Genomic DNA, 26,686 nt, shown 5'->3' with positions numbered 1-26,686 from the left:
AAGGACAGGACAGACTGGCATGCTGCAGTCCATGGAGTTGCAAAGAGTTGGACATGACTTAATGGTTGAACAATATTAACATTAATAAATATGCACGAATAAAAATAATCAATAAAATGTCTATAAAGCAAAGAAACAAAATATTATAAATGAAAATAAAAATTCATAATTTGGAAAACAGAATAATGATAAAACTAAAATAAAATCCAACACATCAGCTAACATTTAAAAAGTAGAAAGATGTAGAAAAGACATTCCTAAGTAAAAAGAAAACCTATAAGTTTTTTTTTTAAAAAACTGATAAATTCTACATAAAACTGTGTCAGAAAAAAAAGATACTACTTTAAAAGTCAAAGGCATACATGTGGCTGATTCATGCTGATATTTGGCATAAAATAAGAAATTTCTGTAAAGCAGTTATCCTTCAGTTAAAAAATAAATTAAATTTTTATTGTTATTTATTTATTTATTTTTTACTTTAGAATATTGTATTGGTTTTGCCATACATCAAATGCATCTGCCACGGGTGTACATGTGTTCCCAATCCTGAACCCCCTACCCACCTCCCTCCCCATACCATAAAAGGTCAAAGGCAATTGACAAACTAGTAAAAAAAAATATAAAGTCCAACTCAAATCACAGAAGTTAACTAAAATCTAAAGAATACCTATTAATCAATAGGAGGTCAACAACCCAATTTTTTAAAAATTGAAAATGAGGAGGAAAATGAATTATGAAGGACTCAAAAGTAAAGAGATGTTTGATCTCATTTATATAAGAATTGAAAAGTAAAATGATAATGTTATCTTCTTTTTACCAGCCAGATAATATAAAATCAAATGTTTGGAAACAGTATGTCAGCAATAATGTAGGGTACCAGTCACTCTCCTCACATAGTAAGTAGTGAGACAAATTGATAGTCTGTTGAAAGTAATTTGGCAACATCCATGAAATTCTAAAACATCTATTCTTTTACCCAGTGATTCTGCTCTTAGGTCTTCAGCTCACATATATATCAGCATACATATTAATGTTATGTATACAATTATTCACTACAGCATTGTTTATAAAAGCAATCTGTTGAAAACTATTTAACAATAGGGAACTTTAAAAAATATGATACATTCTTATAATTCAATAGTATACAGCTATTTTAAAAAGGATAAGACTATTCAGTACAAATTAAAATGGTTTAACCTCCAAGATATTATATTGTTGTTCAGTCACAAAATTGTCTCCAACTCTTTGTGAGCCATGAACTGTAACCTGCCAGGATCCTCTGTCCATGAGCTTTCCCAGAAAGGTAAGAGTACTGGAGTAGGTTGCCATTTCCTTCTCCAGGAGCTCTTCCCAGATCAGGGGTCAACTTGTGTCTCATGCACTACATGCAGATTCTTTATCACTGAGCCACCAAAGAAGATATTCAGTTCAGCTCAGTTCAGTTTAGTCACTCAGTCGTGTCCGACTCTTTGCGAACCCATGAATCCCAGCACGCCAGGCCTCCCTGTCCATCACCAACTCCCAGAGATCACTCAGACTCAAGTCCATCGAGTCAGTGATGCCATCCAGCCATCTCATCCTCTGTCGTCCCCTTCTCCTCCTGCCCCCAATCCCTCCCAGAATCAGAGTCTTTTCCAATGAGTCAACACTTCACATGAGGTGGCCAAAGTACTGGCGTTTCAGCTTTAGCATCATTCCTTCCAAAGAAATCCCAGGGCTGATCTCCTTCAGAATGGACTGGTTGGATCTCCTTGCAGTCCAAGGGACTCTCAAGAGTCTTCTCCAACACCACAGTTCAAAAGCATCAATTCTTCGGCGCTCAGCCTTCTTCACAATCCAACTCTCACATCCATACATGCTGCTGCTGCTGCTGCTAAGTCACTTCAGTCGTGTCCGACTATGTGTGACTCCATAGACGTCAGCCCACCAGGCTCCCCCGTCCCTGGGATTCTCCAGGCAAGAACACTGGAGTGGGTTGCCATTTCCTTCTCCAATGCATGAAAGTGAAAAAGTGAAAGTGAAGTCGCTCAGTCGTGTCCGACTCTTAGCGACCCCATGGACTGCAGCCCACCAAGCTCCTCCCTCCATGGGACTCCCCAGGCAAGAGTACTGGAGTGGGGTGCCATTGCCTTCTCGCATCTATACATGACCACAGGAAAAACCATAGCCTTGACTAGATGGACCTTTGTTGGCAAAGTAATGTCTCTGCTTTTGAATATGCTATCTAGGTTGGTCATAACTTTCCTTCCAAGGAGTAAGCATCTTTTAATTTCATGGCTGCAGTTACCATCTGCAGTGATTTTGGACCCCCAAAAAATAAAGTCTGACACTGTTTCCACTGTTTCCCCATCTATTTCCCATGAAGTGATGGGACCAGATCCCATGATCTTCGTTTTCTGAATGTCGAGCTTTAAGCCAACTTTTTCACTCTCCTCTTTCACTTTCATCAAGAAGCTTTTTAGTTCCTCTTCACTTTCTGCCATAAGGGTGGGGTCATCTGCATATCTGAGGTTACTGATGTTTCTCCTGGCAATCTTGATTCCAGCTTGTGTTTCTTCCAGTCCAGGATTTCTCATGATGTACTCTGCCTGTAAGTTAAATAAGCAGGGTGACAACATACAGCCTTGACGTACTCCTTTTCCTATTTGGAACCAGTATGTTGTTCCATGTCCAGTTCTAACTGTTGCTTCCTGACCTGCATACAGATGTCTCAAGAGGCAGGTCAGGTGGACTGGTACTCCCATCTCTTTCAGAATTTTCCACAGTTTATTGTGATCCACACAGTCAAAGGCTTTGGCATAGTCAATAAAGCAGAAATAGGTGTTTTTCTGAAACTCTTGCTTTTTCCATGATCCGGCGGATGTTGGCAATTTGATCTCTGGTTCCTCTGCCTTTTCTAAAACCAGCTTGAACATCAGGAAGTTCACTGTTCACATATTGCTGAAGCCTGACTTGGAGAACTTTGAGCATTACTTTACTAGTGTGTGAGATGAGTGCAATTGTGTGGTAGTTTGAGCATTCTTTGGCATTGCTTTTCTTTGGGATTGGAATGAAAACTGACCTTTTCCAGTCCTGTGGCCACTGCTGAGTTTTCCAAATTTGCTGGCATATTGAATGCAGCACTTTCACAGCATCATCTTTCAGGATTTGAAACAGCTCAACTGGAATTCCATCACCTCCACTAGTTTTGTTCGTAGTGATGCTTTCTAAGGCTCACTTGACTTCACATTCCAGGATGTCTGGCTCTAGGTCAGTGATCACACCACCGTGATTATCTGGGTCATGAAGATCTTTTTGTACAGTTCTTCTGTGTATTCTTGCCACCTCTTCTTAATATCTTCTGCTTCTGTTAGGTCCATACTATTTCTGTCCTTTATCGAGCCCATCTTTGCATGAAATGTTCCCTTGGTATCTCTAATTTTCTTGAAGAGATCTTTAGACTTTCCCATTCTGTTGTTTTCTTCTATTTCTTTCATTGATCGCTGAGGAAGGCTTTCTTATCTCTTCTTGCTATTCTTTGGAACTCTGCATTCAGATGTTTATATCTTTCCTTTTCTCCTTTGCTTTTCGCTTCTCTTTTTTTCACAGCTATTTGTAAGGCCTCCCCAGACAGACATTTTGCTTTTTTGCATTTCTTTTCCATGGGGATTTTTTTTTTTTTTTAATGACTTAAGATAACATGACTATTTAATGAAAATTTAGCATATAACATCTGACTTTTATCCTATGGACAAATAAGAAAAAAATACAATAATTCTTTTACCCATTACATTCTACAAAATCAGACAAAATGATTTTATAAGCAGTTTTTTAATAAAAACAGCAATTTTATTTCAAACCAATATATTATCATCCTATTCCTTTATTCTCTATATGTATTTAATTGGCAAACCTACTAGATTACAGAAATCAGTAAAAATCCAATCCATGATGCTTCAGTTGCTTAGATCAATCATATTACATTTGCAATTAATTGTTCTTATGTTAGAAGCCTGATTATCAGTTCCCATTAAAATGCTATGCCCTACTCCTTGTCCCAGTAAATGTGACTAGTCTCTGCACAAGGCTAAGTAACAATGTGTATAATACTCTTGAACATTCACACATGATTCATCAAGCACACAGATCCCAGCTCCTAAGACAAGGTCATCAAAGGGCAAGCAGCTCTCCTAGTTCTCTTGTTCCTCATAGTGAGCATAGCCACTGGCATAGGTCTTTCCTAAATTCAAATTAGTAAACAAATCTGATGAGTCAGCATCTGAATCTTTTCCACCTTCATCTTCTTCCTCTTCGTCATCCTCTGTTTCGTACTCATCTTCTTCTTCATCATGGTAGGTAGCACCAGCATGTTTATCAGATGCAAGGTTCTTCCAATAGGCATCATACCCAGAAGCTCCATCTCCCTCTTCACCTCCAGTTTGCATGCCAAATTTCAGGGAACGTGTTGACATGCTAAGATCCTTAGTTTCCTGAGTTTCATGTCCACATTTAGGGCAGGGAGGCTGTTTTCCTTTTTCTTGCTTAAACACCTTGCTCCTTGTATGATCATCACAGAAACAAGCCTTACAACAGAGACAGGAATGCTGACCAAGCCTATTACATGAAACACATTTAAATGTTTCTGCTTCTAAAACCTGGCAGCTGGCTTGATGTTCAAACTGATCATCTTCACAGAGAAAGTTATGGCAAAAAGAACAACTGAAAATTCTGCCTCCGTGGTCCCACACACCCCGTTCACATTCCACACACTCAGCATTGGTAAGCGGGCAGGCACAGGCGTGTGTGCTGAGACACTTCCTACCATGACAGACCCAAGCTTCGCAAAAGTCACATATTGCACCCACCATGGCAAGGCCAGTACTGTAGACACCAGCATGCTTTATGACACAGTCTAAAGACTTCATCATGCACTTTGTTTTCCCACACTGTGCACAAATTGGTAACTTCTGTACAGAATTACAAAAGTAGCAAAATGCTTTATTCTTCTGCCGCCTCTGACACTTGTCACATTCCAAAGTCTAGCCCTCACTGCATATATTTATGGATGAGTCCTGTCTTCCTTTGTCTTCCTTCTCTTCTCTAGAAATGACCCATTGACGCATTGCATGGATGTTTAGCTAAATCTATGGTGCTTCTTGATGCTCTTAGTTGTTTTTCCCGTTCCCGGCGGTTCTCTGCCTTCTTCCTTGCACCAGTCTTTTTTTTAGGCATTTTCCCTTCTTTAGATACTGGGAGCCGGACCGGACGTCCTTTGACATCACCCCATGGGGATGGTCTTGATCCCTGTCTCCTGTAGAATGTCAGGAACCTCCTTCCATAGTTCATCAGGCACTCAATCTATCAGATCTAGTCCCTTAAATCTATTTCTCACTTCCACTGTATAATCATAAGGAATTTGATTTAGGTCATATCTGAATGGTCTAGGTCCAAGCCAGGCTTCAGCAATATGTGAACAGTGAACGTCCTGATGTTCAAGCTGGTTTTAGAAAAGGCAGAAGAACCAGAGATCAAATTGCCAACATCTGCTGCATCATGGAAAAAGCTAGAGAGTTCCAGAAAAACACCTATTTCTGCTTTATTGACTATGCCAAAGCCTTTGACTGTGTGGATCACAATGAACTGTGGAAAATTCTGAAAGAGATGGGAGTACCAGTCCACCTGATCTGCCTCCTGAGACATCTGTATGCAGGTCAGGAAGCAACAGTTAGAACTGGACATGGAACAACAGACTGGTTCCAAATAGGAAAAGGAGTACGTCAAGGCTGTATATTGTCACCCTGTTTATTTAACTTACAGGCAGAGTACATCATGAGAAACGCTGGACTGGAAGAAACACAAGCTGGAATCAAGATTGCCAGGAGAAATATCAGTAACCTCAGATATGCAGATGACCCCACCGTTATGGCAGAAAGTGAAGAGGAACTAAAAAGCCTCTTGATGAAGCTGAAAGTGGAGAGTGAAAAGGTTGACTTAAAGCTCAACATTCAGAAAACGAAGATCATGGCATCTGGTCCCATCACTTCATGGAAAATAGATGGGGAAACAGTGGAAACAGTGTCAGACTATATCTTTTTGGGCTCCAAAATCACTGCAGATGGTGACTGCAGCCATGAAATTAAAAGACGCTTGCTCCTTGGAAGGAAAGTTATGACCAACCTAGACAGCATATTCAAAAGCAGAGACATTACTTTGCCAAGAAAGGTCCATCTAGTCAAGGCTATGGTTTTTCCTGTGGTCATGTATGGATGTGAGAGTTGGACTGCGAAGAAAGCTGAGCACCGAAGAATTGATGCTTTTGAACTGTGGTGCTGGAGAAGACTCTTGAGAGTCCTTTGGACTGCAAGGAGATCCAACCAGTCCATTCTAAAGGAGATCAGTCCTGGGATTTCTTTGGAGGGAATGATGCTGAAGCTGAAACTCCAGTACTTTGGCCACCTCATGGAAAGAGTTGACTCATTAGAAAAGACTCTGATTCTGGGAGGGATTGGGGGCAGGAGGAGAAGGGGATGACAGAGGATGAGATGGCTGGATGGCATCACTGACTCGATGGACATGAGTCAGTGAACTCCAGGAGTTGCTGATGGACAGGGAGGCCTGGCATGCTGCAATTCATGGGGTCGCAAAGAGTTGGACACGTTGAGCAACTGATCTGATCTGAATGGTCTAGTGGTTTTCCCTACTTTCTTCAATTTAAGTCTGAATTTGGTAATAAGGAGTTCATGATCTGAGCCACAGTCAGCTCCTGGTCTTGTTTTTGTTGACTGTATAGAGCTTCTCCACCTTTAGCTGCAAAGAATATAATCAATCTGATTTTGGTGTTGACCATCTGGTGATGTCCATGTGTAGAGTCTTCTCTTTTGTTGTTGGAAGAGGGTGTTTGCTATGACCAGTGCATTTTCTTGGCAAAACTCTATAGTCTTTGCCCTGCTTCATTCCGTATTCCAAGGCCAAATTTGCCTGTTACTCCAGGTGTTTCTTGACTTCCTACTTTTGCATTCCAGTCCCCTATAATGAAAAGGACATCTTTTTTGGGTGTTAGTTCTAAAAGGTCTTGTAGGTCTTCATAGAACCATTCAACTTCAGCTTCTTCAGCATTACTGGTTGGGGCATAGACTTGCTTTACTGCAATATTGAATGGTTTGCCTTGGAAACGAACAGAAATCATTCTGTCATTTTTGAGATTGCATCCAAGTACTGCATTTCGGACTCTATTGTTGACCACGATGGCTACTCCATTTCTTCTGAGGGATTCCTGCCCACAGTAGTAGATATAATGGTCGTCTGAGTTAAATTCACCCATTCCAGTCCATTTTAGTTTGCTGATTCCTAGAATGTCGACATTCACTCTTGCCATCTCTTGTTTGATCACTTCCAATTTGCCTTGATTCATGGACCTGACATTCCAGGTTCCTATGCAATATTGCTTTTTACAGCATCGGACCTTGCTTCTATCACCAGTCACATCCACAGCTGGGTATTGTTTTTGCTTTGCCTCCATCCCTTCATTCTTTCTGGTGTTATTTCTCCACTGATCTCCAGTAGCATATTGGGCACCTACTGACCTGGGGAGTTCCTCTTTCAGTATCCTATCATTTTGCCTTTTCATACTGTTCATGGGGTTCTCAAGGCAAGAATACTGAAGTGGTTTGCCATTCCCTTCTCCAGTGGACCACATTCTGTCAGATCTCTCCATCATGACCCACCCATCTTGGGTTGCCCCATGGGCATGGCTTAGTTTCATTGAGTTAGACAAGGCTGTGGTCCTAGTGTGATTAGATTGACTAGTTTTCTGTGAGTATGGTTTCAGTGTGTCTGCCCTCTGATGCCCTCTTGCAACACCTACCATCTTACTTGGGTTTTCTTACCCTGGCAGTGGGATATTTCTTCACGGCTGCTCCAGCAAAGCGCAGCCGCTGCTCCTTACCTTGGACGAGGGGTATCTCCTCACTGCCACCCTTCCTGACCTTCAACATGGGATAGCTCCTCTAGGCCCTCCTGTGCCCATGCAGCTACAGCTCCTTGGACGTGGGCACTAAGCACGGGCGGCTGCGACCGGCGCACTAAGCGTGGCTGAGAGGAGCTACCTCACGTCCAAGGTCAGGGGCAGAAGCTGGGAGGACCCCATGCCGGAAGGGCGGCAGCCAAGAGGCGTTACCCCACGTCCGAGGTCAGGGGCAGTGGCCGGGAGTGCCAGGCCACGACGGCACAGGAACGGTCGAGAAGACCTACCCAAGTCCGAGGTCAGGGGAGGCGGCCGATAGGAGCTACCCTGCGTCCGAGGTCAGGGGTGGAGGCCGAGAGGAGCTACCCCACGCCCCCACACCCGAGGCCAGGGGCAGTGGCTGGGAGGAGCAACCCCAGGCCCGAGACCAGGGGCGGCCGCTGGGAGGACCAACGGCACGTCACAGGTGGTCTGGTATTCATGTTAAATAAAAAAGATCAGTGTAGACAAGTCAGTTCAGAATGCCAAAATCTGCTTTTTTAAATAATAGAAAATATGTACACACACTTTCGCCTATGCATGGAATTCAACTGGCAGAATACAAAAGAAATTGATAATAGCAGTTGCCTTTTGAGAAGAAAACTAGGTAGGAGGTACAAGAATGGAAGACAATCCTGCCTTTTACTATCAACCTTTTTTGTATTTTTGCTTTTGTACCATACTCATATCATTTATTTAAAAATAAATGACTAAATGTTAGAGAGAAAATGATATAAAAGCTCACTAGGGGATTTGAGTTATAAACAAAATGACTTAGAATAACTTACTATAGCTCTCTCCCAACTATGGTACAAGATCCATTTCTCTGATTCTTGAGGATTTAAAAATCAGTCCTGTATAGCTTTGGGACGTGCCACTTGGTCAGTTTCGTGGGTCTTTAACTCAAGCCCCATCAGTTCTGAGGCTGTCTGAGGCTGTCTGAGGATCACTGACTCTGTTGGTACCAAGGATCTATGGAAATGAGACCTAACTCAAGAGTTTAGGAGGGAATGCCAAAAAACAGGAGGTTCAAGGACCTATTGCAGACCAACTACCAACTCAGAAGCTTTCTTGTGAGAATGATCAACAGACTGCCTCACCCTGACAGGGGAAGAGTCTGCCACCCCATTTTTCACCCCTCTTGCTGATCTAAACCATCCTTAAAGGGATTAAAGGAAACAAGTCCACACATGAAGACTAAAGCAATGTCCTTTTTCTGGGGCAGTAAACATGATTACATTGGATTTTGTTGGTTTCAAAATCCATTGTCTCCTGAAATTTAATTTGCCATTTTGCCCTAAGCTTATTTGGGGCTTAATGAAACAGAATCTAGTGCAAGGTACCAGAGACTTCATGCAGGCCCTGACAGATCGGTCAATCTTAATAACCTCATTAATGATCAGAAGGAGATTGGATAAGAATCTGGTTGGAATGGGTGGGAAATTTTCTTAAAATAGCCTCTGCTTTTATTCTCATGTTATTAGCACCCAATGCATTTTTTAAATTGTGATCGAATGTAATCTTCAGTACTCCTAACATTTTTGTTGTTGTTGTTCCTTCAGAACTGCTAGCAGCTCCAATGAAGAGAATATACAAAGACTTGCAGGCACAGAGAAAGTGCTCTAGAGGATGCCATGTGGCCACACTCCCTTAGCCTCCACCGGATTCTAATCTCTGGATTAGAGCAACTAAATCCACTAGGAATAGGTTCTCCTAGATAAATTTTTTGTTTGTATCTCCAATCAAAAGAAGTTATACTCTTAAGTGGTATTGCAGAAGCTGTAAAAATAAGTTCATCCTTTCATCCACTGCATAAAATCCTTACTAAGCACATGTTGAACACTGGCAGGTAAAAGAGAGGAGGACCATGACACAAAACAAATGTAAGACTCATTTCTGCCCACCAGGAGCTTACAAATCTAGTTGGTAAGACCAAAAGCACACACAGGAAAAGAACCAGAGAAGACATACATCTACACTTGATTATTAATTGACTTCACACATCCACGTTCAATGGATTTCCAAACATTCAGTCTCTGCTGGAAGAATGTCAAGGAGTTTGGCACCAATGAGCCTGTATTAAATAACCTTCCGTAGGCTGCAAAACGGTTTTCAAACAGAGCTCTGTGTTCTCTTGAAACTCAGAGAGAAAAGAGGAGACTTAAGCCCTCTGAGAGGAATTGCATTGTCTCTCAGTGTGCTGGGGGGTTCAGTTGGTCAGTGATGTCCAGAGGCCACCTCAGGGGTGAAAAGTTGACTGCAAGTGAGGATATCAACAATGGGGGGAGTAATGGTCAGGAAGAGTTTATGCCTTCCTACTGTTCCTTTGAATCTCAGAAGGGAAACCCATGAGGCTGTGAATTTGATCTTTCTTTCCATGTAACACAAATCACAAGGCACTCCACTTGCAGAAGTATAGCAGGGATTTGGAGAGGGAAAGGCCAGGCTGGTTGGGTCCTTGTGGAAGATTGGGAAAGGGTGGGGATTTGAGCTGAACTCACAAGCTAAAGAGAGAAGCCAAGGAAGGGCAGTTGAGGCAAGTGAGCTGTGTGAACCAGCCTTCAGAGTCTGGGATGGACTGGCCTGATGGGACCATCTGTAAAGGAGAAACCTTTGAGAGAGTCTCTCAGGGGCCTACATGGGGCTCACCTGTCAAGACCTCTATGCCTCCTCTACCTGGAACACTCATTTTCATTCTGAATCTGAGTGTCCCAGTGATTTACAACTCCTAGTAAACATCTGAGACCCCCAAGCCTTTCTAGTCAGGATGAGCTGGAATCAGAATTCCCTGTTGCACCCTCTATGTCACTGACCAGTTATCCATTTTTTTCTGGTTTATAAAATGAAAACTTTAATATCTAGTTTGCATTTATATTGTTCAGATATAATTTATGAAAAGGCTATGACACATAGTAGGTGCTCCCAAATGGTAGTTGCTATTACCCTTGGGCCAGGTTACTATGGTCCTCAACTAGCAGGAAGCTCAGTTTGGTCTTCAATAACCTACAGGGATGAGATGGAGTGATGGGGGTGGGGGGGAGGGTCAAGAGGGAGGGGACATGGGTATGTACATGTTAGAGGAAGCACAATGACAAACCACCCACCCACACCCCTGGCCAGGCACCACAGTAACCATGTGCATGAGTTATTTTACAGTAGGATGCCCTGGTAAGGAACACCGAACAAATAAGCCACCACTAAAGGGAAGAGTTCAAGAAAGGTCAAAAGGAGACACCATATGTCCAACCACCTTCCAGAATCCTTCTTACCAGCATTCATCTTGGCTGAGCAATGCGTGCACCACCAGCAAGGACTCTAAGTCAGAATGACTGGCCAAAGACAACCCCCAAACTAATCCCATCACCATAAAAACACAAGGCTTTGAGCCATGTGGCAGAGCAGTTCTGCTGGGTTCCCTTACCCTACTGCTCTCCACCTGGGTCCCCCTTCCTAATAAAGTCTCTTGCTTTGTCAGCACATGTGTCTCCTCAGATAATTTACTTCTGAGTGTTAGACAAGAGCCCACCTTTGGGCTCTGGAAGGGGTCCCTCTTCCTGCAACACATATGGCTGATTCATTATATTGTATAGCAGAAACAAACACAACATTGTAAAGCTATTAAATTCCAATTTTAAAATTCAGGGGGGAAAAAAAGATAGGGCTGAGAAACCAGGCTCTCCACATGACTTCTGGCCCTGTTCTCATGAAGGAAGGGGACCGTGCTCCTGTGTCCTGGGTCTTCTAGGCCGCATGGGCAATAAATATTCAAACATTGGATTGGTAAATAGGCTCTACTTGCCGGTTTTGTTATTTATTTTCACATCATTTTATTATTGTCATAAAAGTCGTTTGTGAATTATGTGACTGTTTTTTAGAGTTTCTATTACATAAATTTTAAAATTTAATTTCATGAAAATGGAGGAGGGAATTCCATATCAGACAATGTGCCTTGATTTTTGCTTTGAACAATAGTAAATTTAATCATAACTCTGGTTTCTCTATAAGGCTGTTAAGTCACTAAGTCATGTCCAACTCTTTTGTGACCCCATGAACAGTAACCCACCAAGTTCCTCTGTTCATAGGATTTCCCTGGCAAAACTACTGGAGTGGGTTGTCATTTCCTTCTCCAGGGGATCTTCCTGACCCAGGGATCTAACCTGCATCTCCTGCATTGCAATTGGATTCTTTACCACTGAGTCATACTGCCAACTAAAAATTGTCACCTGCCAACTATCTGCTTCTACAAGGATTAAGTCACAAGGCACTGCAGCCACTGACCTTCAACACACCATGAAAGGAGTTCAGGGTGGAGATCAGGAATTAGGTACTCTGTACTCTGGGAAAATCTGGCAGAACAGACCTTCAGATAGAAATTTTCAGATTTTATAAGCCCAAATTCTTGCATCTTCTCCTATCTAGAAAAGCTCTAAAGTCACTAATGATGACATCTGCTTCTCATGACTAGCAGCAAGTGCCAGAATACATGCACGTACTCTGCTTCACTAAAATCATGTACATGCTGATCTCTCCCCCTACCTCTTCAGAGCTGGTACCTCAGAGCTATATAAAATGCTGTCTCATTTTGCCCCCCCCCCAAAAACTTAACTTTTATATTCATTTTATTTTCAGTTGACAAAACACAAATCAGAGTCCCTAATGGTCACTGACACCAGAAAGTCACCAGTTTCCAAAGACCTTAGAATGTGGTTATTGACACAAGAGCCCATGTCTGCCTGGACCCAGGAGGGAAACTTCTGAAACTGTAAGCTGCAAGATGCTGCTTGCAAATGGCAATTGTACCCAACCCACGGCTTGTGGCAGTCTTGGTCCATCCTGGCTTTACTGTTGGAAAAAGCAAGTATCTGTGTCCCTATGGGCTTAAGAGTACTTATAAATTATGAGCAAATCCAACTGCTTGGGGCTGTATTCTGTAGGCCCCATTCTCCATAAAATTTTTTTAATTATATTTATGAATTAGAATAAAGATGAATATATTAAAACATTTCCTCTGACCTAAAAAAGTTTTTTTTTTCCTCCCTGATTTTCAGAGAGATGAACACAGTTTTGGGGAGCCTTGCACTGTGCCCATTGTGCTTACTAGATAATTTGGCTCAAATGGGGTTAGAACTTTTAAAAGCAACAGCAGGGAGGAAAGAATTGGAAATTCAAAAAAAAAAAAACCATCACTGAGAATCAAACAGCGATGAGTTAGAGAAAGCAGCAAATGAGCTAGCCAAATTCTATAAGGTCCTCAAAAGCAGTCTCACTTTCTTAGAGGTTAAAGTCTCTAGGTCTTCAGAATTTGCTCATTTTACCTTCAGGCTGATTACAAAAAGCACCAAGGTGATCATTTTCAGGAGCAAATGTTTTTCTGATTATTTGCATTTGTGTGTCTAGAACTGGAATTTCATGAATATTAACTGCTACAATTTGGGTTTCCAAATTGAATTGTCAAGTGGCGATTTTGTTCTCTCACTTTCAAACTTCTACATAATGTTTGTAGTTTCCTCTGTTTTTCTGCTTCCCTGTAATCCCAAAATGTGTGTAGAAGTGTTCCTCTCAGCCAATCTGGAGGGGACTCCACAAATACCTGGAAGAATTATGGAAAACCTTCATAGCACCACCAGGAATTCCACTCTAAACGTATCTCCTGACCTGTGTTCTTCTGGCCAGAGACACGAACACAACCAACACAGCTGGTACCCTTCCCTGTCAGACAGAATCACCAGGACTTCCCTGGAAATATTTAGAAAACCTACAAGGTGGGCGCTTACCCAGGCAGCCAGTCCAAATTAAGAAGGCTGCCGTTCGAGATGCTCCTGCCATTGGGTTGTGAAGGTAAACTGTTTTTCTAACAATCTCAGTGTCAGTATGCTCCAGGCTATCCCTCAATTGCAAATGCAATTGCAACAAACTATCTACTTTCTAGAAGGAAGGAAGACATGCTTCCAGCATACATTAGTGCTATAGTTTCTGCCCTATATGAAATAGTGCTCTTGCTTTGTGTTGTTTGCTTCAATGTTAACGCCCTTGTTCTGAACTGTTTTCCCATTTGTGATGACAAGTTTACACTTATCCCTTTTCTTTGTTAATGCAAGTTCAGGTGCCCAATGCAGTGAAACATCAGAGTTTGGAGTGGAGAAAGGTTTATTGTCTCCATTCAAGGAGACAAGGTTGCACTTGCCCTAAAAATCCTCAAACTCCCTGAAGGGTTTCAGTAAAACATTTTAAAAGTCAGGTGGGGTGGAGAGTGGGATCACAGGATATGTAATCAGATTAGGCACCATTCTCTGATTGACTCATGATGAGGGAACAAGGTGGTGTCACAGAGGTTAACTTTATCAGTCCTTAGGCTCCAGGAGGCCTGGGGCTAATATGCTCTCATGGTCATCAAATACTTAACATCTTCCATTTGGTGGTGGTGGGGATGACAACCACAGAACTTCTCAGGAAATTTCCATCAAATACTATTGTTAGCTAAAAAAGATGTACAACTTCAGAGTCATGAGTTGTTTTATTTGGGGGCAAAATGAGGACTGCAGCCTGGGAGGGAGCATCTCAGATAGCTCTGAAAGACTGCTCCAAAGCAGCAGTGGGGGAAGGTCAATATATAAAGTTTTGGTGAAGGAGGAGTTCAATATCATGAAGTACTCATTTTACAAAAGTTTTTTTGTCAGTCATGAGTATCTGATGTAACCCTGAAGGGATTTAGTGCTTCTCTAGATATGAGGAGATGCAAACATGGAGATCATAAAATCTGTTCCTAAAAACATCCAACTATCTAAAGACTTGTCCCACCAGATTTCCTGGAGCACAGAACGCCTCACTCCACCCTTAAGTCCCTCAGTGGGTGTTGAAGGTCAACAGCTATAGCAACATGGGGGTCAGTCTCCATAGGGTCAGATGGCAAATGCCCTTGATGTTCAGTCCTTGGCAATGCTCTTGGTAAGTGCCAATTTGTAGTTGACACTATTATCTGGGTACTTCAGAAAGGAGCTAAAGCAGGGGGGAGGCCTGTCCATGGAAGGAACTGGAAGTGGTTCCTGTGGTGGTCCAGGCCTGGGTTGGAAAAGAATTTCCAGACATGAGACAGAATGAGAGGGAAATAAAATTTATTTGAATGGGAGATGCTGTTAGAACGGGAGAAGGCAATGGCACCCCACTCCAGTAATCTTGCCTGGAAAATCCCATGGACGGAGGAGCCTAATAGGGTCGCTAAGAGTCGGACACGACTGAGCGACTTCACTTTCACTTTTCACTTTCATGCATTGAAGGAGGAAATGGCAACCCACTCCAGTGTTCTTGCCTGGAGAATCCCAGGGACGGCGGGGCCTGGTGGGCTGCTGTCTATGGGGTCGCACAGAGTCAGACACGACTGAAGTGACTTAGCAGCAGCAGCAGCAGCTGTTAGAACAGCAGGCCAGCTCAAGGGAGAAGCACCACTGAACAAGGGTCCTCAGCTCACTTTTATACCCAGAGTACAAGGAGTGGGTTAGGGGTCTTGTGGGTCATTTGCTGATTGGATGAGGCACATATACTCAGTGGGGCAAAGAGTAAAGCAAATACCTTCTCCCCATGGGTTAAGAGGGAGACAGCTTATGCTGCTCAGGAGGACCTGAAATCCATTAATAGTTACAACATAGGGGAGGGAAGGACATTAAGGGTCAGGTTTTTCTGTTCCTGCATTCCAAGACCCTCCTTGGTTTCATCTGCTCTTTCGTCCTTGGGTCACCATGTTCCTCCCTCTCTTTACTTATAGGACCAATTCTTTGGCCCCTGTCGATACTCTGCTCATGTCTAACTATCTATCTATTTCCCTTTGCAGGTGTTTTGGAACCCAGTCTCAAAGGAAAAGGGGCGATGACCACTCTGGTTTCTTCAGGCTGTAGGGGCACCATGGGGCTCTGGGTTCTCATTGCCTGCTCTCTGTCAGGGTGCGTTTATGGAGGGAGATGAGAGTCCATAGAATAATAAAGTGACTTGTTTCAGCATTGTCTAGGTGTTGTTCAGGGAATATTCTTGTCATACTGCCATTTGGAGATTTGTTATATTCTAGAAGAAACCAACTTAACGAGAAAGTTAAAGGCACATCGCCCAAAGACTAACAGAAGTAGAAAAGCTTCTGAGGGGCTAGCCAGGAGAACCAGGACCAGATGAGTTTGTGACATTAGTGCTTCTCTAGGTATGAGAAGATGCAAGAATTTGCACTCAGAAAAACCTTTACCTGAAAGCATCTGACACTCTGAAGGCTGATTCTTCTGGGCTTTTCCCAGAGCATGGAGTGCCTTATTTCTGATCTCCATCCTGAATTTCTTTCAAGGGGCATTGAAGGTCAACAGCTTTCAGTGGTCGTGATGTAATCTTTGTAGAGATAGCTGGCAAGTGCCAATTTCCAGTCAGCAGGGTCCCTTCATAGCCACATATTTGACCATGTTTGGGGGGCATTTCATGGCTATTGTGTCCCACGGTGCTGGGAAGGCTCATTCCCAGATCTCGGGAAGATCCCATTGAGAGGCCATTCAGTGTGCTGTTATTGGACCAGGCCTTGCGAGTAGCAAGAAGAGTCTCTGGACCATACCTGTCTTACTAGCCTCTTGGTCCAGGAAAATATTCCCTCTTGTTGCTTCTTCCCATATCTAGAGTTACATTCTTACAATCATTGATTTCATATAGAACTGCATATCAGCAGTTTATCACAGGCTCAGGCACACATTTAGTAACATCAGAAACACTCTTTTGTAACAAGTGACATAGAAAATAATATAGCTAGCAAGTATTAGTAAGGTCATAAGCATGAATTTAAGTCAAGAACTTTCATTAGGTATAGCCCAGTATACCCCAGGTCATCTGACTTAGTTAAATGATTATAGCCAGGTCCCTGGTTGTACATCATGAAGCATCTGACTTTTATACAAAGACTGGTTATTGAGATAAGCTTTAGAAACAAATTAGATTCTCCTTTCTAATAACTTAATTAAACCTTTTAGTAATATAACAACAAGGAACTATCTCAGAAGTAAGTCATAGTAAACACAAACCTTAATTAACAAAACTAAAACTTAATATTAAGTGAAATATAATTTTTTGTCATTGTGAGGGCATTAACCCTGTAGCCAGGGAAAGTTTTAACCCATTAAGTAAAAATGAGGTTTGCCAGGGAGCCAGGAAAGCCAAGCGGCCATCTTTGATTTCCCATAGCCCTGACATTTTGATTCATAGCAGCTGTTCAGCCATTTTTAATTCCTTGATTTAGAAGTAGACTATTGCCAAGTTTTAAGAACATCAGGATAGCAAAAGTCTAGCAGTGAGGGCTTATTTTTTGTAGAAGCAGAATGAGCTTTGTCTACATGTACCATAATCCTAAATGATGCTTATTTACTTTATCAAAGTAACAAAAGATTTTTAAAACAAATATAAATCAGTTAAAGGCAAAAAAATTCATAACCTGTTATCAAAAGCTGCATTCTAATAAAACTTTGTTCTCTTAACATAGAGAATAGACTAAGTTCCGGTCTGGTACCAGCTTATCAGATAACAAAGAAAATTTGTTTATTGGTTAATCTTAGAAAAGTCTTTTCCATAAATCTTGAAGTAGCAGTATTCTTGCAAAGTCATCAGAGTGAAATCATAGAAGGCATGTTTTAAACTTGATTAAATTGTAATTGACAAAGTAACCTGGTCATTGCTGTGACTAGTAACACTTTAACATGATAACTAGAATTATAACTGACAACATTTTACCAGGACATATAAGATTTTTATGAATTTCACATAATTTCTAGGATGTCTATATTAGTAACATCATACATACAATATAAACTGTTAAGATTTATCACCCCTTCAACAGTACTTCCCATGTACTTTAATATGTCCCATGTTTTTTTTTCTTTTTTTCAAGGCCAAAATAGCATTTTATTTTATTTTATTTTTTTAAATTTTATTTTATTTTTAAACTTTACAATATTGTATTAGTTTTGCCAAATATCAAAATGAATCCACCACAGGTATACCCATGTTCCCCATCCTGAACCCTCCTCCCTCCCCTACCCTCCCTCTGGGCCGTCCCAGTGCACGAGCCCCAAGCATCCAGAACCTTGCATCGAACCTGGACTGGCGACTCCTTTCATACATGATATTATACATGTTTCAATGCTATTCTCCCAAATCCCCCCACCCTCTCCCTCTCCCACAGAGTCCATAAGACTGATCTATACATCAGTGTCTCTTTTGCTGTCTCGTACACAGGGTTATTGTTACCATCTTTCTAAATTCCCTATATATGTGTTAGTATACTGTATTGGTGTTTTTCTTTCTGGCTTACTTCACTCTGTATAATAGGTTCCAGTTTTATCCATCTCATTAGAACTGATTCAAATGTATTCTTTTTAATGGCTGAGTAATACTCCATTGTGTATATGTACCATAGCTTTCTTATCCATTCATCTGCTGATGGGCATCTAGGTTGCTTCCATGTCCTGGCTATTATAAACAGTGCTGCGATGAACATTGGGGTACACGTGTCTCTTTCCCTTCTGGTTTCCTCAGTGTGTATGCCCAGCAGTGGGATAATATGTCCAATGTTAATAGCTCTTTTGAGTGTCTCAGGGCCCTCTGAAGCATCCCAAAGTTAGCTAGAAGTTAAGTTATTTAGGAAGTTTTGTCGATAAATATCGAAAGGGTTTATAACAGTCAGATAGAATCATATAGATCACTGTGAAACAATATATTCACTTAGCCAAAGTGTTAAAGAAGATTTCAAAGGTAAACATAGACCATATCACTTCAGAGGTAAAGAAACTTAAAATCTATTATCAAAGGCAATTCAACATCTCAAGAAAATGTGTATTTAGGCACAAAACTCTTCCCTTGGGGTCCACTTTCCATAAAACCTTCTTATCACTATCTGTACCCATTACTTTGTTCTCCCATCCTGAAACAGCCACTTGTAAGCCAGACCTACCTTCTTTTCCCTTCACAAAATGTAATTTCATTCCTCATACCCTCTTTACTGAAAATACACATCCTACTTTCCTTAAACAACCAAGAACTGACCTTTACACTAGCATTCTATACAGTGAAAGTGTACATATACACCAGTGATAATTTCTTTAAAAAATTTCTAGAAAACATCTCAGGATAGCACCAAACATTCATTAATAGCCCAAAATCTCTAGTTTCTCTGTAACAGGAAGTTAGTGTTCAGTAATGAATGTTTCAGAATCTTATCTTATTTGGAAATGACCTAATTATTCAATAACTTCCATCACTTAGTTTAGCACAACCCTAGAAATTCAGGTTACCAAAATCTGGAGAGACAATTTTAGATAGACATTTCTAAAGTATAATTATTCTTAATAGTATATCTAAAAGCTCATATCTAATTTACATTTTTAGGAATATTTTTCTTTTTCTAGAGGAACTTTCCTTGCTAAAAAACTTGTAACAGATATAACAATACTTAACTTATAAGAAATCAAAGCACAATGAAAATATTATGCTTAATGTTAATGATACTTAGACACGTCTATATAAGATTAGCAAATAAACATTAATACTAGATACTTAATACTGAATATTTCCCAGTTCACATGAATCTGAAATTCATTTAAGTTAATTTCTCTTGTATTTAGAATTGTCTGATTTCTAAGTGCTTACTTTTCTTTAGGTCAATTAAATTAGAACTCATTTACATCTTCAGCAATATTATTTTTAAAAAAAATCCAAAAGACATACACTGAGACATACATAAATCCAGACAGACAGAGATCTCATAGTTTTCCGCTTGAGATTTAAAATGGCTCTTTCACACACACACACACACACACACACACACCTTTTTTTTTTTTTTTTGGCTTGCAGTTCTAATTTGGCCAAGGTTGAGGTCTAGTCAGTTGGTTGTGTGTTTCAAGGGCATTGAAGGGGTTAACTTCAAGCTTTTCTCTAGGCAGGCCTTTAAGAAGCTAGTTTTCTTTAATTGCATATGCAAAAAGAATTGGCTTTGCAATTTCCAAGAAAAAAATTTTTTTTAATTTTAACCAGATTTCTCCAAAGTCTAAAGAATATCATGGCCATCCTGTGTCAAAAAGTCATATCTCCTTTCTGCAGTCATAGCTTTATAGCTAAAATATAGACCAAATAGTGCTCAAATTGACTCTGATATCAGGTGATATCAGCTGATAAAATCTTGGATTGTCCCTCTATTGGGAAGTGAGGTCTTTGTCCCATCAGAAGAATCTGAAGGGTTAAGGGAGTTTGCAGGAGTAGGGGAAGCTTGGTCCTTCTCTACCCTGAGAAACAGGAATAGTTAGAAGGGAATTCTTTAGGATGTTCAGGAGTGGGGAAAGCTTGGTTCTCTCCACACCCATGAGATAAGCACAGTTAGAACATCCTTTAGAATGTTAGGAGAGTTTTTAATCCTTCAGGCTTTTGAATATAGGAGAAAAACCTGGACCAAAGGGAACCTCAGAATCCTTTCCTAGACGTCTTGCAGATATGAAAGGTCAAGTAGGGGTCATCTAGAAAATCTGATTGGGAGAAGGCAATGGTAACCCACTCCAGTACTCTTGCCTAGAAAATCCCATGGACGGAGGAGCCTGGTAGGCTGCAGTCCATGGGGTCTCGAAGAGTCGGACATGACTGAGCGATGCACTTTCACTTTCATTCATTGGAGAAGGAAATGGCAACCTACTCCAGTATTTTTGCCTGGAGAATCCCAGGGGTGGAGGAGCCTGGTGGGCTGCCATCTATGGGGTCGCACAGAGTCGGACACAACTGAAGCAACTCAGCAGCAGCAGTAGCAGCAGCAGGAAATCTGATGGAGAGAGTCAGAGGTAGACAGGAGGTAAGGAAGCAACAGAAAGACACATGAGGCCTGAGTCCCTGAAATCTGGATTCTGACTGAGGGCCATGAAGGACTGAATGTAAGGAAGCTCTGAGTCCTTTCCTTGCTTTTGGCAAAAGCTAGGAAAAGGAGTACGTCAAGGCTGTATATTGTCACCCTGTTTATTTAACTTACCTGCAGAGTACATCATGAGAAACGCTGGACTGGAAGAAACACAAGCTGGAATCAAGATTGCTGGGAGAAATATCAATAACCTCAGATATGCAGATGACACCACCCTTATGGCAGAAAGTGAAGAGGAACTCAAAAGCCTCTTGATGAAAGTGAAAGTGGAGAGTGAAAAAGTTGGCTTAAAGCTCAACATTCAGAAAATGAAGATCATGGCATCTGGTCCCATCACTTCATGGGAAATAGATGGGGAAACAGTGGAAACAGTGTCAGACTTTATTTTGGGGGGCTCCAAAATCACTGCAGATGGTGACTGCAGCCATGAAATTAAAAGACGCTTACTCTTTGGAAGGAAAGTTATGACCAACCTAGATAGCATATTGAAAAGCAGAGACATTACTTTGCCAACAAAGGTCCGTCTAGTCAAGGCTACAGTTTTTCCAATGGTCATGTATGGATGGGAGTGTTGGACTGTGAAGAAGGCTGAGTGCTGAAGAGTTGATGCTTTTGAACCGTGGTGTTGGAGAAAACTCTTGAGAGTCCTTTGGACTGCAAGGAGATCCAACCAGTCCATTCTAAAGGAGATCAGCCCTGGGATTTCTTTGGAAGGAATGATGCTAAAGCTGAAGCTCCAGTATTTTGGCCACCTCATGCGAAGAGTTGACTCATTGGAAAAGACTCTGATGCTGGGAGGGATTGGGGGCAAGAGGAGAAGGGGACGACAGAGGATGAGATGGCTGGATGGCATCACTGACTCGATGGACATGAGTCTGAGTGAACTCCGGGAGTTGGTGATGGACAGGGAGGCCTGGCGTGCTGCGATTCATGGGGTCACAAAGAGTCAGACGCGACTGAGTGACTGATCTGATCTGAGTGTGCCATTCAGAGGCCATTTTGGGGGGGGGTCCCCTAGTTTGTACTGAGGCCAGGCCTTTTACAAGGTAAAAACTTTCCTGTTTCTGAGAATGTAGCCAAGGGGTGAGTCTGAGAGAGGCTCCCAGTACATACTAGAACCCACTCTTAGCCTACCTGCCGTAGAATGGGGGTAGTGAGAGTCACCGGCTGACAGAAAGGCCTCCCTTTGTCCCAGTGATCTCTCCGTGCCACTAATGGCATAAAAATGGCTGACCTTCCCAACAGTCATGTCCAACAGTGAGAGGTGACCCCTGAGAACCGTGCAGCTAAGGCAGCATGTGACCCGGGTAGAGAAAGACAGAGATTCCCGGGAGCAGCAGGGTGACTCACTGTTTGGAGATTCCCTAAAACATGGAAGGCACTCTTGGGATGGCTCAGAGGCAACACCTAGGCTCCTGTAAATCAATCCGAACTGAAAGGGAAAGAAGGGAAAGCGACAGGGAAGAAGGCTGAGGAATCTGCCTTACAAGCCTACTGGGGAGGCAGTGGCCAGGGGACAATGGTCTCTGTTTTGCTTCAGCCATTATGTGCCTGACACGATGCATGGAAATTGTCTTGCTGGGGTGGATGCCCTTGTGGCCTGATTCATTCCATCTCCCCCTTATCCTCACATGCGAGTCTTCACGTGGCAGGTGTTAAATGGCTTTTAAGTGCCTGACCCATGCCCACACAATATTGGTTGACTTAATCCTCAGTTGGAAAGAAGACAAAGGAGAGACCCTCACCCATTTGAGCAGCAGCTACTGGGGCACAGTGAGCAGTGAAGCCTTTGGAAGATACCAAAGGATAACCCTGGCCAGAGTTCCTCAGTTTCTCCCACAGCACTTGCCTGTTTGCAGAAGGTTCCTTTGAGAAAGAAGAAATGAGGAGGTGGGGAAGACACCCCAAGTCCCCATATGGGCCACCAAAATTGTCATGGTCCTGGCATGGGTAGGAAAAGAATTTCCAGACATGAGACAAAATGAGAGGGAAATAAAGTTTATTAGAGTGGGAGACACTATTAGAAAAGCTGGCCAGCTCAAGGGAGAAGTGACGTTGAACAGGGGTCCTCAGTCCACTTTTATACCCAGGGTACAAGGAGTGGGATAGGGGTCTTGTGGGTCATTTGCTGATTGGATGAAGCACATATACTCGGTGGGGGGAAGAATAAGGCAAATACCTTCTCCCTATGGGTTAGGAGGGAGACAGTTTACGCTGCTCAGGAGGACCTGAAATCCATTAATAGTTACAACATAGGGGAGGGAAGGACAATAAGGGTCGAGTTTTTCTGTTCCTGCATTCCAAGACCCTCCTTGGTTGTATCTGCTCTTTCAATCTTGAGTCACCACAGTTCCCACTCTGGCTACCAATTGCATTGAGACTGTTTTCCTCTAGGGAGAAGGACTATTACTTATTGACCACTTGCTATTAGACTAGCTTGTTCTTTCTTGTGTATTGCCTCAACCTTCACATCTTTTTGGAGGTGGACACAATGGTCCTTTACAGATGGGGAAACTGAGGCTCAGAGAAGTGAAGAAATTGAGAGAACTCAACCATAGAAATGAGAGTGTGACAAATTGTATCAGATAATTAAGGATATGATTTTGTTCAGGCTATTGCAACAAGGACAACATTCATTAATGAAGAGCATCTCATAAAAAGGAAGAGAACCTGGGTTTTGTAGAGCAGATAAATAAGAAAGTAATCTACATGTCTTATGGGAGTCAGGAGAAAGGATGGAAATGCATCTTGAAGTATACAAAGGAAGGATGAGGGGGCAGGTTTCTTTTTTGTTTGGTTGGTTGGTTTTGGAGTTTGGGCTTTTGGCATTCATTTTTATCTTATTTTATTGAAATATAGTTGATTTACAGTGCTGTGTTATTTTCTGGTGTACAGCAAAGTGATTCAGTTATACACACACATATGCATAACTGAATTTGTTTTCAATTTCTCTTCCATTATAGGCTATCACAAGGTATTGGATATAGTTTCCTGTGCTACACAGTAGGGCCTTGTTTATTTTATATATAGTAGTGTAGGGATTTCCTAACTATTGCAACTTTCTGACAGCACAAGTTTCAGAAAATAATTCAACATTGTCAGAACCCTTTTTCCCAGACAAGCATCATTCATGGCTGAACAACTCAGAGGTAATATAAACCTCTTGAGAGGGAAAAGTAGGATCTAAGAAACAGTCTCCCAGGTGTTGCAGGAAGGTAGTTGTTAGAGAAAACACTGACTGAAACCGCCCACCCCGACCAGCCACCACAGTAACCATTTGCACGCGTTATTTTATGACAAGAGGTCCTGGTAAGGAACATGGAACTAACAAGCCACCAGCAATGATTAATAGAAGAACCTGGGAAAGGTCAAAAGGAGGTATGAATTCATTTCCAAGTGTTAGACAAGAATCAACTCTCAAGGTCCCTCTTCCTGCAATACAGGGATTCTTGTTAATGCTATTCTTGTAAAACCTGTTGAACCATCTGTTGAGAAGTGGTAGCAAAGATCAGTCATTTTAGGGTACTGGAGATCATGCATCTTGAAAGAGGGATGCCTAAAGTTAAAAAGGTAAATATTAGCATTGAGTGTTATATTAAGGTAAAGAGCCAGAAGCTGAGTTCTGAGGGCAGCTAGTCCAACGGACTCCGAGAGGTTGGAGAAGGTTGTTCGGCAGTACTCTATTTCTTAAAATTTTCCAGTCTGGATGTTGCTGTTCTTGGTGATGTTGTCCACTATCTTGATTACATCTTGTAAAAGAGCACCTGTGACCTGAATGTTTCACTGCACTTGCTTAGTGATCCAAACACAGCTTGTCCAGGGAGAATTCTGCTGTAGTGGTCAGCCCTTGGAAGTTTATGGCAAGTTGTTGGGCTTCAGCTTGCAGGGCCTTTTCAGATCTTGGGAAATAGGACCAGCTACAAGGCAATCTAGTATCCTAATAGGGATCTAGGCAGTCAGGTTTCAGTTCTAGAAGTTACTAGATTTAAAGTAAAGAAATAAAGTTGCAACAAAGTTAAAATTTTTTTAAATACTGAAAATATGACTAATACTACACTGTTGTTATCTAATATAAGGCAATGAAGAACCAGGAATCTGATAAATAGAAATATATTACAGACAGCAAGGGCACCAAAAAATCTCTAGGAATTTCCTCTATGACATACAATATAAAATATTTGTATTAATAACATCACCAATACAAATTTACCTAGGGAAGGCTAAGCATCTCTTCTGATTTGACAACTTTTTGCTTTTCATCAATAGTAACATAGGAAATAAATTTTATTATTTCTAGCACCTCTCTCAGAGAAGGCAATGACACCCCACTCCAGTACTCTTGCCTGGAAAATCCCATGGACAGAGGAGCCTGGTGGGCTGCAGTCCATGGGGTCGCTAAGAGTCAGACACGACTGACCGACTTCACTTTCACTTTCTCCTTTCCTGCATTGGAGAAGGAAATGGCAACCCACTCCAGTGTTCTTGCCTGGAGAATCCTAGGGGCGGGCGAGCCTGGTGGGCTGCCGTCTATGGGGTCACACAGAGTCGGACACGACTGAAGCGACTTAGCAGCAGCAGCACCTCTCTTTTTACAAGGTGAAAGAACAAATTCTCTGAGTTTCTAGGGGCCCTCTGGGAAATCTCAAAGACACTTTTAGGTGTAAAGATATCATTTATAACTGGATTTTGGAAATACAAAAATCAAAAGTTGCTATGAGATTTGAACATCTAAGATAGAATTGGATCATGAGTGCCTGAGACATTTTGCTTCTTGTTTTAAAGTGACAATGAAGCATTCAAAAATAAACACTGAAGGTAACGTGCTTTTTCCTAAGTGATAAGCTTTTATTTTTTTAAATCATCAAAGATACATTAAAATCAACATTAAACCATAGAAGATTATTCTGTTAAGACACAACTTCTGTGAACTAAAACATTATGCAGAAGACAAAGAATAATATTTTAAAATTTCATGCTAAGTGGACCAAGAACATTTTGCCATTTTAACAGAGATAAAAACAATCACAATTTTGCATCAGCATAATATTTGACACTAGGGCTTCTCTGGTGGCTCAAATGGTATAGAATCTGCCCTCAATGCAGGATACTGGGGTTTGATCCCTGATCCAGGAAGATCAGGATCCTTTCTCCTGATCCTGGAGAAGGAAATGGCAACCGCCTCCAGTATTCTGGAAATCCCAGGGACACAGGAGCCTGGCAGGTTACAGTCCTTGGGGTTGCAAGAGTCAAACATGACTTAGCAACTAAACCACCACCAGTATTTGACACTAGAAGCGCTTTTTGAAATCTTATAAAGAAAGCTATCAAACCTGAGCTAGCACTGACCACAACAAATAAAATTTCCTTTTCACAAATTTCTATTAGGTTTTACATCCATTTAGGTTCGGCCTTCCTCTCTTCTCTTTCTCATTCTGCAGCAACCAGTCATTATAATTTAGAACCAAACCACTCTCTTGCTTCATTAACAAAAGCACATCTTGCCTACCTTGCATATGGAGTCGGTCCTCTCTGGCATCTCCTTCACATACATTGATTATAACTTTTAACCACAGTAACTTCTATTCCACAGAGAAAATGAAGAGGCTGATAACTGAACAATCTGCCACACACCAGCATTTTGCAACAGATTAGCAGAGCTTACAATTTCCTATAACCATACATGTCCCTTACAATACAGTGTCTCAAAGTGGCAAAAATTAAACCTGCTCATTAACAACCCAAAAGAGAAAGCCTCTCAGCAGCATATAAAAATAAGAGGCAAGTGTATTCAAACTTTAAAT

General features: G+C 41.6%; 1 protein-coding gene across 1 annotated transcript; it reads right to left on the bottom strand.

The window, feature by feature from the left end:
- Nucleotides 1-4,051: 4,051 nt before the first annotated feature.
- Nucleotides 4,052-5,258, bottom strand: LOC147377089 (zinc finger protein 330-like). Its single transcript, XM_086394571.1, is given in 2 exon segments — nucleotides 4,052-5,028; nucleotides 5,099-5,258. Coding segments are annotated over 2 exon segments (972 nt in total). The 5' UTR covers nucleotides 5,212-5,258; the 3' UTR covers nucleotides 4,052-4,169.
- Nucleotides 5,259-26,686: the final 21,428 nt, after the last annotated feature.

This window comes from Bos grunniens, chromosome 3, assembly GCF_055505025.1.
Source record: "Bos grunniens cultivar Pamir isolate PY7600 chromosome 3, Bosgru_T2T1.0, whole genome shotgun sequence".
NCBI lineage: Eukaryota > Metazoa > Chordata > Mammalia > Artiodactyla > Bovidae > Bos > Bos grunniens.
Note: the sequence above shows the minus strand (reverse complement) of the source record. Positions and strands in the feature narration are given on the sequence as shown.